At 37.1% G+C, this 14,154-nt stretch overlaps 1 protein-coding gene across 1 annotated transcript; it reads right to left on the reverse strand.

Annotated features, from left to right (window-relative positions):
- Window positions 1–5,464: 5,464 nt before the first annotated feature.
- On the reverse strand, window positions 5,465–8,729 carry LOC117337656 (prefoldin subunit 4-like). The gene is made up of 4 exons (XM_033898746.1): window positions 8,670–8,729; window positions 7,574–7,678; window positions 7,243–7,313; window positions 5,465–5,936 (listed from the first exon to the last, which is right to left on the reverse strand). Exons 1-4 carry the CDS (start codon window positions 8,691–8,693, stop codon window positions 5,732–5,734), a joined length of 405 nt encoding a protein of 134 aa, XP_033754637.1. The 5' UTR covers window positions 8,694–8,729; the 3' UTR covers window positions 5,465–5,731.
- Between the last annotated feature and the right edge of the window lie 5,425 nt (window positions 8,730–14,154).

Genomic DNA, 14,154 nt, shown 5'->3' on the forward strand with positions numbered 1-14,154 from the left:
GCCTCAGGCTATAACACCCAGTGGGTCATGTGACATTAAAAAAGGCGGGATTTTTTTTGTTGGTTCAGTTTTTTTCAAAGTTGACGGAAATGGTAAGACAATGTAAATATAAGTATTGAACAGTGGTTTTAATGTTGTTATAGTCGATATGGCAGCAAGATGTATGGTGGGCAAATGTAGCATGGAAACCCTAACGGATTCCCATCCCATAATGGCCATTTGCCCACCATACATCTTGCTGCCATATCGACAATAACAACATTAAAACCAATGTTCATTGCTTAAATGACATGGTCACTAAACACTGACAAAGAGAAATGTTATGAGAATATAGCAATTTTACTCTTTTTGTATTTCATATATGATAAAATGCTGATTTCACAATAGGTATAGATGATATGTAACTGCATGTATGCATTATTTTGTAAGTTTATATGTTATATGAAAGCCAATCAAAGCAATTAGTCAATCACATGTTTACCTACTTATATAAGGGACTACATTCTCATACTCGTTAAGAATCACCAATTGCAATCCAATCCCTTTGTTCATTTATAATTCAAATTGTGACTGATACTCATTTATCGTTAATGTCAACAATATCAAAAGATATTAAAACAAATTTTCAGCTAGGAATGTAAAGACCAGCACTCTGATATTACTGATAAAGATTGATGTTCCAGATTTCGCAAATTTAAATATGGTGCCAAAAGGTATTACAGTCTTATTTTTTTTTAAATGTTACTTACATCAGGAACAAATCTTGTCAGGCCTCTCAACATTTGATGAATAAATAAAATGATCTTTTGAATTTTTTATGTAAGTATGTCTATGGTATGGGTTTCATATCAAAATGTCACTGTTTCATTTATACCAAGGTATTTTCTTCTCTTTATGTCAGGTTTAATACACGTATTGAATTGTACTTGATTTAAGACTCTTGAATTCAATGCATATGACACATATTTAATTTAATTCAATAAGTACTACATGTATCGGTAAGATTTGTACATATTGTGAAATACTATTTACATGTATATACAATGTGTGATAATTTTGCTTAAGAAAATGATAATTCAAAGATGCATACTCCATACTCTTCGGAACTCTCTAAATTCTGCCTACAATGTATCTCTGGGAATTCTCTAAATTCTGCATACAATTAATGTAATCTGTAAGCAGGCTACAAGAAGATATATACCTCATCTCTAGTTTATGTGTATGATATTGTATGTTAATACAAATGCCTACATGTTTCACCTCGATCATATTTCCGTCCTTTTCTAAAAGTAAGTGAAGCAATTAGTATTACTGTAATTCAGTTTCTCAGTCTCTCGTGATATAGAGCTTCAAATCAAATTACTAATTTGATATATGTATCGGCATGTATACCAATTGCAATGTGCTGTGTATACTGGATGTAGATAATAAATTCAAGCTATTGATTATACTTTAGTACTGCCATACAACAGCCCCAAATAAGCCATATATTTTGTATAGACTAAAACCCTTATCTTTGTGAATGTTTGTTTTCCTGTTTTTTTTTTCTTTTCTTCAAAATTTGAATCGGCAAAAAATTCAAAATTAACATACCTTGTTTTAATGTATTTTCAAATGATTTATTTGCAACATACCTATAATATGTGGTATTCAACCAATTAAGTTAACCACAAGTTTTCTTGGAAAAACGATGAGTGTACTTAATTCATGTCTATACCAATTTCATTAAAATGTTGTTTACATGTACTTCATAAATAAGTCAGTTTAATCTGATAATTCTTTTCAGAAAAGCAACATACCATAATTACAATCTATTAAAAAAAGTGATTTCTTTCCAACTTTTACAAGGAAATATTTTCCTGGGAATAGTTACTTATATCAAGCACATATCCCTTTGTGAGTGCAGATCTAGAGTGCACCTATTAGGATGAATACAGTTTTTTTTTGTGATTGACTCAACTTTACTTATAAGTCAACAAACTAAAGATATCATTATTTTGGCCGTCACTCATTCCGAATTGGGTTTAACAAATATTGAATATTGAGCAAACTATTGCATAACTGCTTTATATATGAAGCCTAAAACATGTGGTTGTCATTAACAGACGACAGCATTTAAAAAAACTGTTCATCTTCTTCTGAAAAAGGTATTTTTTGAAAGTACATATCACAAATGACCTCATCTTATTAAATCTATTGTGTTAACATTGTTGCAGGGAATTTTCGTTGTCCAAGCATTTAAAGTGCTATTTTTTCCTCGACTAATTGCTGTTACTCCAAACCCCAGCTTAAAGTGGTTTCAATATAAAATGCAATATACATTCATGTATGTATACCTGGTATTTGATGTTTCCTGTATGTAGTGACAAAACTGACAAAGCTTTGGACACATCAACTGCAGTACTTTTGTTTGTGTGTGGTGGGCTTGCCTGATTAGCTTTATTCAAAAATGTCGTTTTCTTGCCATTTTGACAGTGATATCTATATTTTTATGGTGCTCGAAAATTCTGTCTGGCCTTCTGGTATGTAAAACTGCCAAACATTTACCCTTGTACCAATTCTCCTAGGACTGAAGTACATGATGTACAAGTATAATTTTTTTCAAAATGATAGATTATAAATCTAAAACAAAACAAAATCTTACGTGCCATAGGCCTGTGTGATGCATGAAAGATTATAAATCTAAAACAAAACAAAATCTTAATTGCCATAGGCCTGTGTAATGTATGAATGAGAGAAATTTGAAATCTTAATGTACATGTAGCTCAGATTAATACTTTGGAGTCTATAAATCAAGTGCGTCATTTTATACAAACCAAATGCTTATAAGGTAGCACAACTCAAAACCTATGGTCCATATACTGTATACACATGTAGATACTTATTGTCTATGTTATTAGACTTTGGGTCTGAAATTTTTCTGAAATCTTTATTTTGCATATTTATTTTGTCAGACGAAAATGCAACATTGATATTTATGTAGAACATACCAGTACATCTATTGCATAAGAAGTTTTTAGGTACCATATGTCCAATTTTACTTTATGAGTACCAAGTATTCTAGCCCCGAGCTTCCTCACCAGACATGCTGTCAAGGCCAGAGGAAACTCGGGCTACAAGTATTACCGTACATCCTGAGGTCAGTAGCCTTTTCAGGTTAAAATTGTCTCGTAAATGCTGTGTTAAATTTCCATAATTATATATATCACATCATATACATGTGCCGTGTAAGACTCACCTGAATCAGTATGTTTATTGGAGGTCAATCCATAATTATATGATATACATGTGCCATGTAAGACTCGCCTAAATTGGTATATAGGTGAATCCATCATGTCATTCTCGTCTACACAGGGAACATCAGTACATACCGGGTAAAACAGTCTCTCCTCAGTATTAAACATCTCATGTTGTGTTCTAAGTCTGTATTCTCATATTTCAAATTTAGAGTAGCATTCCACTACATTGTAACAGATGTTTTATACTAATATATTTATAGGATGTTTTCCATTAAAATCTACAACACATTCAAAGGTGATTTTTGTGTTATATCTGAAAATATTATATTATTTGACCTCATGAAGGTGACAGTGACCCAATATCAATGATGAAGATTTATTTCATAAATGTATTTTTAAGAGTTCAAATTTTTACTACTCATGACAAGATGATACTAAAAATTAACATAAATTTGACATTGGGTCAACGTCACAGTGATGTTATCAGATAGATCTCACAAAACATACTGGAGAGATGTCACAAAACATGTACAGGACACAGATGTCACAAAACATGTACAGGAGACAGGTTTCATAAAACATACAGGAGACAGATCTCACAAAACATGTACAGGAGACAGGTCTCACAAAACATGTACAGGAGACAGATCTCACAAAACATGTACAGGAGACAGATCTCACAAAACATGTACAGGAGACAGGTCTCACAAAACATGTACAGGACAGATCTCACAAAACATGTACAGGAGACAGGTCTCACAAAACATGTACAGGAGACGGGTCTCACAAAACATGTACAAGAGACATCTCACAAAACATGAACCGGAGACAGATCTCACAAAACATGTACAGGAGACAGATCTCACAAAACATGTACAGGAGACCGATCTCACAAAACATGTACAGGAGACAGATCTCACAAAACATGTACAGGAGACAGGTCTCACAAAACATGTACAGGAGACGGGTCTCACAAAACATGTACAAGAGACCGATCTCACAAAACATGTACAGGAGACGGGTCTCACAAAACATGTACAAGAGACATCTCACAAAACATGAACCGGAGACAGATCTCACAAAACATGTACAGGAGACAGATCTCACAAAACATGTACAGGAGACATATCTCACAAAACATGTACAGGAAACCGATCTCACAAAACATGTACAGGAGACCGATCTCACAAAACATGAACAGGAGACAGATCTCACAAAACATGTACAGGAGACCGATCTCACAAAACATGTATAGGAGACAGGTCTCACAAAACATGTACAGGAGACCGATCAGCAGAATATGTACAGGTGTGACAATAGATTGTAGGATAATTGCTTAATACAAATGTATATCTTGAACGTCCATACATTGACGAAAAGTTTGTGAAATGTAATAAGCATGGTATTAACAGCCTCAGGTTGATTGCATGTCTTTGTTGATGTAAAATAGTATTTAATGTTGTTGCATTTTTGAGTGCAGTATGATTTAACTTTAACTCAGATATAGCTAGAGTTCACTTAATATAGGGGCCGCGGTGGCCGAGTGGTTAAGGTGTCCCCGACACTTTATCACTAGCCCTCCAACTCTGGGTTGCGAGTTCGAAACCTATGTGGGGCAGTTGCCAGGTACTGACTGTAGGCCGGTGGTTTTTCTCTGGGTACTCCGGCTTTCCTCCACCTCCAAAACCTGGCACGTCCTTAAATGACTCTGGCTGTTAATAGGACGTTAAACAAACAAACCAAACAAACCAATCACTAAAGAATGCTACTACTGCTTTGTCTTGTTCATTATTCCAGTCACGAATCAATATTTTAGTAAGGGTAAATGGTACTTCAAGCTTGCATGCTCCATAGAAGTCTTATATACTTGAGGTAAAGGTCATAGGTCAATGTACATGTCCTTCCAACTTTGCGAACATTGCAATACTGTTATGTTACACAGCACCTTTTCATGATGCATCATTATAATTTGTTTTTGTATGATGTCCATACCTGAATTGAGAAACTAGTATAAAAGTCTGTTGATATCAACAGATGATACAAACAATAGTCAGTATAGTCTAGAGGACCTGTGATAGCTCAGTGAGGTGGTCACCAACTACTACAAGGAAATCCCTCCTGAAAATGACTCTGGCTGTTCACGGGTTGATAAACCCAGAAAACAAACAAATGTTTTAGTCCTGTCACATGACTGGCTGCTATGTGTACACAAAACAAACTCCTGATTTAATGTCAATTGTTTTAATTTAAGAAGATGTCATAACCGATCGGTATTCAACAACGTGAATTACAGGTTTATGATGGATACGGAACAGATAATGAAAATGAAAAGCAGACATATTGATAACTGCCATACAGTTCAAATCAAACAGTTGACGCTCAACGATATTCCACTTTTTTCCTGTTCTGTTGCATTGTAGCAGAGAAATGACAACAAAATATTAAATAGTCCATATGTAGGTGTGAGGAGAATTCTAAACTTGTCACACAGATCAGGAATCGTCATCTGCTTCCAGGTTGATATTATTGCCAAACTTGGCATAAAGTTCCACTTTTAAGTCCTGTAGGATTTGTTTGTGGACCTCAGACTGAGCATCAATGTCCTTCATCTCTTCCTGGACCCGTTCCTTGCCCTTCTCTAACATCTCAGCTGTAGTCTCAGCATTTAGACTCACAAACACCTCTCCTATCTGGTAGGTAAGAATGAGTCAAGGACAAATCAGGCACAAACAATGTCTTTGTAGACAAATTCAGAAATATTACTTTAGCTTTTTGGGAGAGGTTCTATTCTTTGTATACATATTATCTTTAAGACAAGAATTCCACGAAAGTGGATGTGTGGCCTGCAGAGCAAATTGTGTGATTATGAAGAAATAGATACATGATGCCCAAACAAACTCGAGTTATCACCAGCAAAGGAATTTTCCATTTTTAGTAACCATGACATTGACCTTTTGACTTGAAAAGCAATCTGAAGCCAGCACTTTTGGTAAGGAAGATCTGCATGAAGTTGGGAGTTTGATCGGCCCAAGGAATCTTGAGTTATCGCACGGAAAGCTCTGTGCGGACACCAATGCTGATACCCATAGTGATACCTATATTTCGTCTGCCTTTTTCTTATGTAGGCAACACAAAGTAAGCATGGATGGTAACCACTCAATTGGTGTGTGTATAAAGTTGACTGAAGTATTTTTTTTAAAAACATTTTTGGAGATAAGTTTAGGAAACAATAGAATCTGAATATTTCTTTCCATGGTAACCTAGAAAATATCAAAACTAAAAAAACAATCTATAGCAAAAAGCAATGTATATACTTAACCACTAAAATGATATGTGAAGGAATTTTCTGGAATAATTTCAAAAGGACATGCTCTAGAGAAACATAAATCAGTAATTTGACAATACTTTTCCCCATGTAAGTAACAAAATATCCAAACTGGAAGGCACTGCTACACCACTGCATTCATGTGGTTGTTCTACATCTATGTAAACAATTCCAAGGTTGGATGATTGACATAGTCATTACACATTTTGCTTGAGCAAATTGTGGTTTCATTGATTTTGTTGACATGCCAGATTTTGATATTCTGCACAGTATTTATTTGTTCTTCAGTGATAGTTGGTAGGTTAAACACAGTTGAAGTGGGCCCTCTAAGCTTATGGGTTAATTATATAATTGCATGTCAGACTCGTTTTAGAGTGATCAATGGCCTTCCAATTAAGTACTCAGGGCTTTTTCTCACTGGTTTGGGAAAGGGCCTTTTTGTCTCATTTTGGGAAGAAAATTGGTGAATTGGGAAAGATTTTTCCAAGAGTAACCTACAAATTTTGGGAATTTGGCTTAAATATGAAATAATTTCAATTGGGAATGGGGCCCTTTAACGGCCCCAGAAAAAGCCCTGGTACTACCAACTACCATCTACTCATTAATCCCTAATTACACTCTCTATTTAATTTAGCATTTCTAGTACAGCCAAGTGATGTACGTATGTATAAAGGATATGGAATGGCATCGTCACCGTCCTCCAGCATCAGAATCTCATCAGCAGCATCTTCCAGGTTCTGCAACTCTTTCTGATCAAATTAAAAGACAAAAACATTTAGTAACCTTAAGCATGTATTATTCAAAGTTCTATCAACAGCTATGGTAATATAAGGATGGTCACCCCTGAACTCTAAGCTATAGGCAACTTTAACCATTTTTAATGACTTTGGTAATGTTTCAGTCAGAGACAGAACCAAGAGTAGATTTTAATGATACAAGGTATAATGCACTCACACACACCAAAATATGGAAACAAGATTTTAGATATCATCTTTACGCTCCCACAAACCTTTTTATTGTCTTGTTCATCCCTCAGGTCCTGTAGGCGTGCATTATTACGAGCAAATTTGTTGATTTTCTGCTGGTCCTGGTATGTTACCTGTGTGTCTGCATCCTGTGTAATGGAATGGTTTCAATAAGGTGAAAAAAAGGTGGATTCATCATTAGGCCTATCTGCAGCCGACATAATGATGCCATATTGGATCAACTCGCTATGGGTTCACCACTGTTACTAAATATAGAATGAACATGCATACTGTATAATTTTGACGATGAAATTCCTCAATTGAAAATTAACAAGTAAACCAAAAATATTCATTTTACCGATTTACATGTTTCATCCATCTTTTCTTCCTGCACAAGATAACTGTCAGGACCAGAGTTGGCATTGAAACCATCCCAATAGCCTTTCGAAGCATAGAAAATTGAAAGGACCCCATTTTTTTCTGGAAGCTCAATTCAAATTATTCACAGGGACTCCATTTTATCTAAAAAGGACCCCATTTATGAAATGCCCAGTGCAAACCCGGAGGACATCACCTGTTTGTGTGCATTTGTCCTAGGCTATATAGTACGTGTGGTCAGATTTGACTATACAGGCAAATTAGACTATATAGCCAGATGCTTGCATGCTATATCATAATACAAGTCCGTGTCCTTAGGGCGGTGTCCTTACGTGTATAGAAATGTTATAATGAATCCTGCACTAAATTTTGCGGAATTGTACTGAAAAATTCTAACATATATCAATAGTTTTTCTGAGCAACAAAGTATTATCGAATATATATCAATAGTTTCTGAGCAACGTAGTATTATCGAACTATGCAGTTGAGATATTATCAAATACTTTCATAATTCGCAAACAGAGGACTCATCAACACACCACTCTAGAGAAAGTGTCAAAACTTGTATTTGACAGATACGGGCATGTTTTTCAATGGTGTAGCAAGGCAGCTGATTTTCACTAGTCCTTACCCCCTTTTGATACAAATATATACCCTATTAAGTTAGAAAACATGCCTGTTACTTCAAATAAGTATATGTAAAAGAAAAATGAAAAGTTGTGTCTTAGTAACCACGAAAATAATCAAAGCCCAAACACGCACCGCATTCTTCATGGTGGCCGCCATCTTGGATTGGTATCATCTCCGCATCGAATATTAATTTTAATATTATTTATACATATTTAAATATGTTTACTAGTGAAACCTATTTTTCGTTCTGAAATTTCAAATATTTAATATAGTTAGAATGTAGTTTACATTACTGTGATATATATATTATTTTACAAGATGCCACTAATTTAAGAACCAACACACGTACAGTACAGTACGGAATCTGGCCTTCAACCGCGATGTTTATCTTCCAGTCGACACCGATACAGAAACAGAATGCTTCTTTAAAAGTCGAGCATGTTTTACATGTAATATAAGCTTTCAAAAGCTTATATTCGACAAATCGATTATCGAAAATATCAAAAAGTCAACATTGTTTCTAGCCGTCTTTAATTTAAAAGCAGCACTTAATAATAATATAAAAAATCAGTCACCACTATTGACACTCACAAAACAGTCACCACTAGACTATTGACACTATTAACACTCACAAAACAGTCACCACTGTTGACACTCACAAAACAGTCACCACTATTGACACTCACAAAACAGTCACCACTATTGACACTAACAAAACGGTCACCACTATTGACAATAACAAAACAGTCACCACTGTTGACACTAACAAAACAGTCACCACTATTGACACTAACAAAACGGTCACCAATATTGACACCCACTGTTGACACTCACAAAACAGTCAGCACTATTGACACTAACAAAACAGTCACCACTAGACTATTGACACTATTAACACTCACAAAACAGTCACCACTATTAACACTCACAAAACAGTCACCACTATTAACACTCACAAAACAGTCACCACTATTAACACTCACAAAACAGTCACCACTATTAACACTCACAAAACAGTCACCACTATTGACACTAACAAAACAGTCACCACTGTTGACACTCACAAAACAGTCACCACTATTGACACTAACAAAACAGTCACCACTGTTGACACTCACAAAACAGTCACCACTATTGACACTCACAAAACAGTCACCAATATTGACACTTACAAAACAGTCACCACTATTGACACTCACAAAACAGTCACCACTGTTGACACTCACAAAACGGTCACCACTATTGACACTCACAAAATAGTCACCACTATTGACACTCACAAAACAGTCACCACTATTAACACTCACAAAACAGTCACCACTATTGACACTTACAAAACAGTCACCACTGTTGACACTAACAAAACGGTCACCATTATTGACACTCACAAAACAGTCACCACTATTAACACTCACAAAACAGTCACCACAATTGACACTCACAAAACAGTCACCACTATTGACACTCACAAAACAGTCACCACTATTGACACTCACAAAACAGTCACCACTAGACTATTGACACTTACAAAACAGTCACCACTATTGACACTCACAAAACAGTCACCACTGTTGACACTCACAAAACAGTCACCACTGTTGACACTCACAAAACAGTCACCACTATTGACACTCACAAAAAAGTCACCACTATTAACACTCACAAAACAGCCAACACTGTTGACACTCACAAAACAGTCACCACTATTAACACTCACAAAACAGTCACCACTATTGACGCTCACAAAACATTCACCACTATTGACACTCACAAAACAGTCACCACTATTGACGCTCACAAAACAGTCACCACTATTGACACTCACAAAACAGTCACCACTATTGATACTAACAAAACAGTCACCACTGTTGACACTCACAAAAAAGTCACCACTATTGACACTCACAAAAAAGTCACCACTATTGACACTCACAAAACAGTCACCACTATTGACACTCACAAAACAGTCACCACTATTGACACTCAAAAAACAGTCACCACTATTGACACTCACAAAACAGTCACCACTATTGACACTCACAAAACAGTCACCACTAGACTATTGACACTATTAACACTCACAAAACGGTCACCACTATTGACACTCACAAAACAGTCACCACTATCAACACTCACAAAACAGTCACCACTATTGACACTCACAAAACGGTCACCACTATTGACACTCACAAAACAGTCACCACTATTAACACTCACAAAACAGTTACCATTGTTGACACTCACAAAACAGTCACCACTATTGACACTCACAAAACAGTCACCACTATTGACACTCACAAAACAGTCACCACTATTGACACTCACAAAACAGTCACCACTATTGACATTCACAATGTACGTGAACATCGGAAAGAAAAGAAAAATGAAATGTTCAAATGCTGTTCGGTTGATTTGAGAATTGCTGGGGTTGTATGTCATGACAAATGGCAGTACATTCTTAGTTCCTTGACGGGAATTTCAGATGCTTTCCTGATGCTGTTATTAATAAGAGATTGGTGATAGTTTTGTTCTATTGTAGCATATACGTATTTTGGGTTGCTGAGACTACACTTACCGCTACTCCGTTCATAAGAATATGATATAACAAATTGTGTTGTCTTGTTTCTTAAAACTTGTACTTATTTATAATCTTCAGCCTAGCATACTTCAGGGTTTTTGTTTTTTTTGTTTTTTGTTTTTGTTTTTTTTTCATATTTCAGGATTGTACAGTGTCATTATAGAGGTACGGTACAATACATGGTGGTGCTAAGTAACCTGTGTGTACTCTTTGTTTATTTTTATTACTTCACCTTGAACATTATGGAACTCAGCCCCGAGGAAACTGCAGAGGCTACTGCTTTGTTTAGGGCATTTCAGAACCTAGGTGCTAGGCCTAGTGATCCAGACTCTATTAGGGATTGGATACTTGAGTACGCCTCCCAGCAGAAGGAACCGGAGACAGAGGAAAAGGTTGACACTAAGGCCTTAGATATGGCGGTGATGGCCGCATCATTATCCTCGTCGTCCAGGCCTAGGCTCTCTAGGTGGTTACTGGGTGACGGTACCTCCAATGATACAGGATCCACCCGACACTCCTGAGAGTGTTGATGAAGGGGATGCTGAGGATACCGACCGCGAGTCGACAACGGTCGGAACCACTGTAGGATCTGAAGCCGACGAAATTGGAGTCGAGGCTGAAGAATCTGAAGCCAGTGGAGGGGAGGTGGACGACCATCGGACCGCAGTTCAAGATGACCAGTCAGCAGACGAGCCCTCTGTTAGAAGGTCAACTCGAGAGCGACGTAAACCAGAGCGGTTCCGGGATTTCGTTATGGCAACGGAGGGAAATTGGAAACTAAAGGCTGACTACCTAAGATCCCTCGCCCCAGAGGGGTTGTTTGTCCCTGGTGCGGAAACGCTCCTGGCTGCCGTTATCAAATTAGTTGTAGAGTAATTTTCTTATATGTACCCAATAGGTTTGTTAAGTTAGTTTTTTTGGGTTCAATCTTCATTTTTAGGTTTACATTTAGCCTGTTATGCTTAACATGTTGAGCAGTGGCGTAGGAAGTTGTCAAAAAGTGGGGGGGCAAAATTTTTTTTAACCTTAAATTTTACGCACTAAACAAATCGTATGCCATCTCCGCAAAATTAGCCAATAATTATCATTTCAACATCCCATGATAATTTTGATAATTTATGTAGTACAAAATAAGTTATTCACGCAAATCAGGATATATTATTTATGGCAAAACATGAATCACCAGGCCCGGCCAGGATTTTCGAAAGGGCGGGGGGTTCAGTAATTTAGTAATAATGCGAGCGCCATAGGCGCGAGCCGATTTTTTTTTTTTTTTACGAGGGGTCTGAGGGGCCGCCCAGCGGGTCCAGGGCAGCGCCCTGATAGGGGGTTCAAGGGGGTCTAAGCCCTCCGCGGAAAATGAAATATAGCACATTTCCAATAATTCGGGATCAGGCGCGGATCCAGGAGTTTTCGAAATGGGGGGTCCAGTAATTAAGTGATCATGCGAGCGCCGTAGGCGCGAGCCGATTTTCCCCCCTTTTTGTGAGAGGTCTGGGGGCCGCCAAGCGGGTACCAGGGTGGCGAAGCCCCCCTGTGGATCTGCAATCGAAAGGGGGGGGGGGGGGGGGGGGGGCAGTAATTTAGTGATAAAGCGAGCGCCATAGGCGCAAGCCGATTTTTTTTTGTATTTCCTCGTACCTATTGGTAATTAGTATCACTCGATTCACGTTAAAACCGCGCATCCTTATTCATGTTGTGTTTCTGTCTTGTTCTCATTATGAACTCAATTAACTTCACAAATTATCATCAACTTATTGAATCTATGTGATGAAGTTAAGCAAAATTTTGTATTAAGATATAAATATTGACTTACCAGGCTAGTGCAGACGACCGACACACAGGTCTGAGGATTGATATACTAGTATAAAAGTCGGAATGTTCCGGATGTACAAGATAAAGTTTTTATCGTTGCCTTCAAGAAAACATTATCGGTTCGAAAATATACAGATATTTATCGAAATGAATATATAAATTCGTGTTTTTCTCCTTTTTTAGATTTTGGATGTCAAAAAGTGGGGGGGCAAAAAGATATGTTTGCCCCCCCACTGTAAAAAGTGGGGGGGCAATTGCCCCCCCTGCCCCCCCGCTTCCTACGCCACTGTTGAGGGCAACATATCTCTCAACAGAGGGATGTGTGTAGCATATACGTATTCGGTGAATCCGCGATCCGATCCGTAAACCAATCCGTGATCCGTTTCGGTGTATTTGTGATCACCTGATGTACCTTCGTTTTTACCTTTGTATACGTGTGTGACGTGGTGTATTGTGTTTGTCCATCATGTGTTGACTGTACTTGACTAATCATGACTGACCACGGACAGCTCGTGGGACTCACTTTGTTTTCCCGCGCTCTTTCCTTTTTTCTTTCCTTTCTGCTCTCTCCCGGCACTTCTCAAACCACATCTGAAGGGTCCATGATACATAATTACTATATATTTTATACTGGGTCCCCCAGCACCACATGCAGGGGGATTTATTCCACCCCAGAAACTCCGCAATACCAAATAAAGTATTGAAACTCTGACAATGTGTTGGGTCTTGGCAATTTGGATGACGGAAGGAACCCGATAAAACCCTCATACCTTCACACTATCAAAAACTGTTTTAGTTCCTCAAGTCTTCTTTGATCTTCCTTTTCTATAATTGTGCATATTCGACGGGCTAGGCAAAGCGGTATAATTTCCCTTGTGTGCCTCGAATTTGAAAAATTGAAATTCAAATACTAGTACTGGTTCGTGTCAGTGCAGTTATAATAGATATCTGTACAAAGTTCTCCATTTTCATTGAATAGCTGTATGTCTAAAAATGGTAGTCTGATCTTTCTTTTTTCCATTGTAAATTGTATTTTCGGACGGAATTCATTTAGAAATTGTAAAGAAATTTTGTAATTAATCTTCATACTTTTTCTAGAACTGGAAAAACAATCGTCAAGATATTGCTTAAATTTATTCACGATTTTCATCATTTATGTTTTACGGGAAAAGACGGATTATAAGTTTTATACTTGTGTCTAATCCCATTTGTGTTTTAACAAAT

The sequence above is a fragment of the Pecten maximus genome, chromosome 11 (assembly GCF_902652985.1).
Source record: "Pecten maximus chromosome 11, xPecMax1.1, whole genome shotgun sequence".
Classification (NCBI taxonomy): domain Eukaryota; kingdom Metazoa; phylum Mollusca; class Bivalvia; order Pectinida; family Pectinidae; genus Pecten; species Pecten maximus.

What these genes read in the sequence shown, in the direction of transcription:
- LOC117337656 (XM_033898746.1), bottom strand. Translation starts at nt 8,693, where the DNA reads ATGGCGGCCACCATGAAGAATGCG. An exon ending in ATGAACAAGACAATAAAAAG is followed by an intron (nt 7,314 to 7,573) that starts GTTTGTGGGAGC and finishes TAATTTGATCAG; the next exon opens with AAAGAGTTGCAGAACCTGGA. An exon ending in GACGGTGACGATGCCATTCC is followed by an intron (nt 5,937 to 7,242) that starts ATATCCTTTATA and finishes ACTCATTCTTAC; the next exon opens with CTACCAGATAGGAGAGGTGT.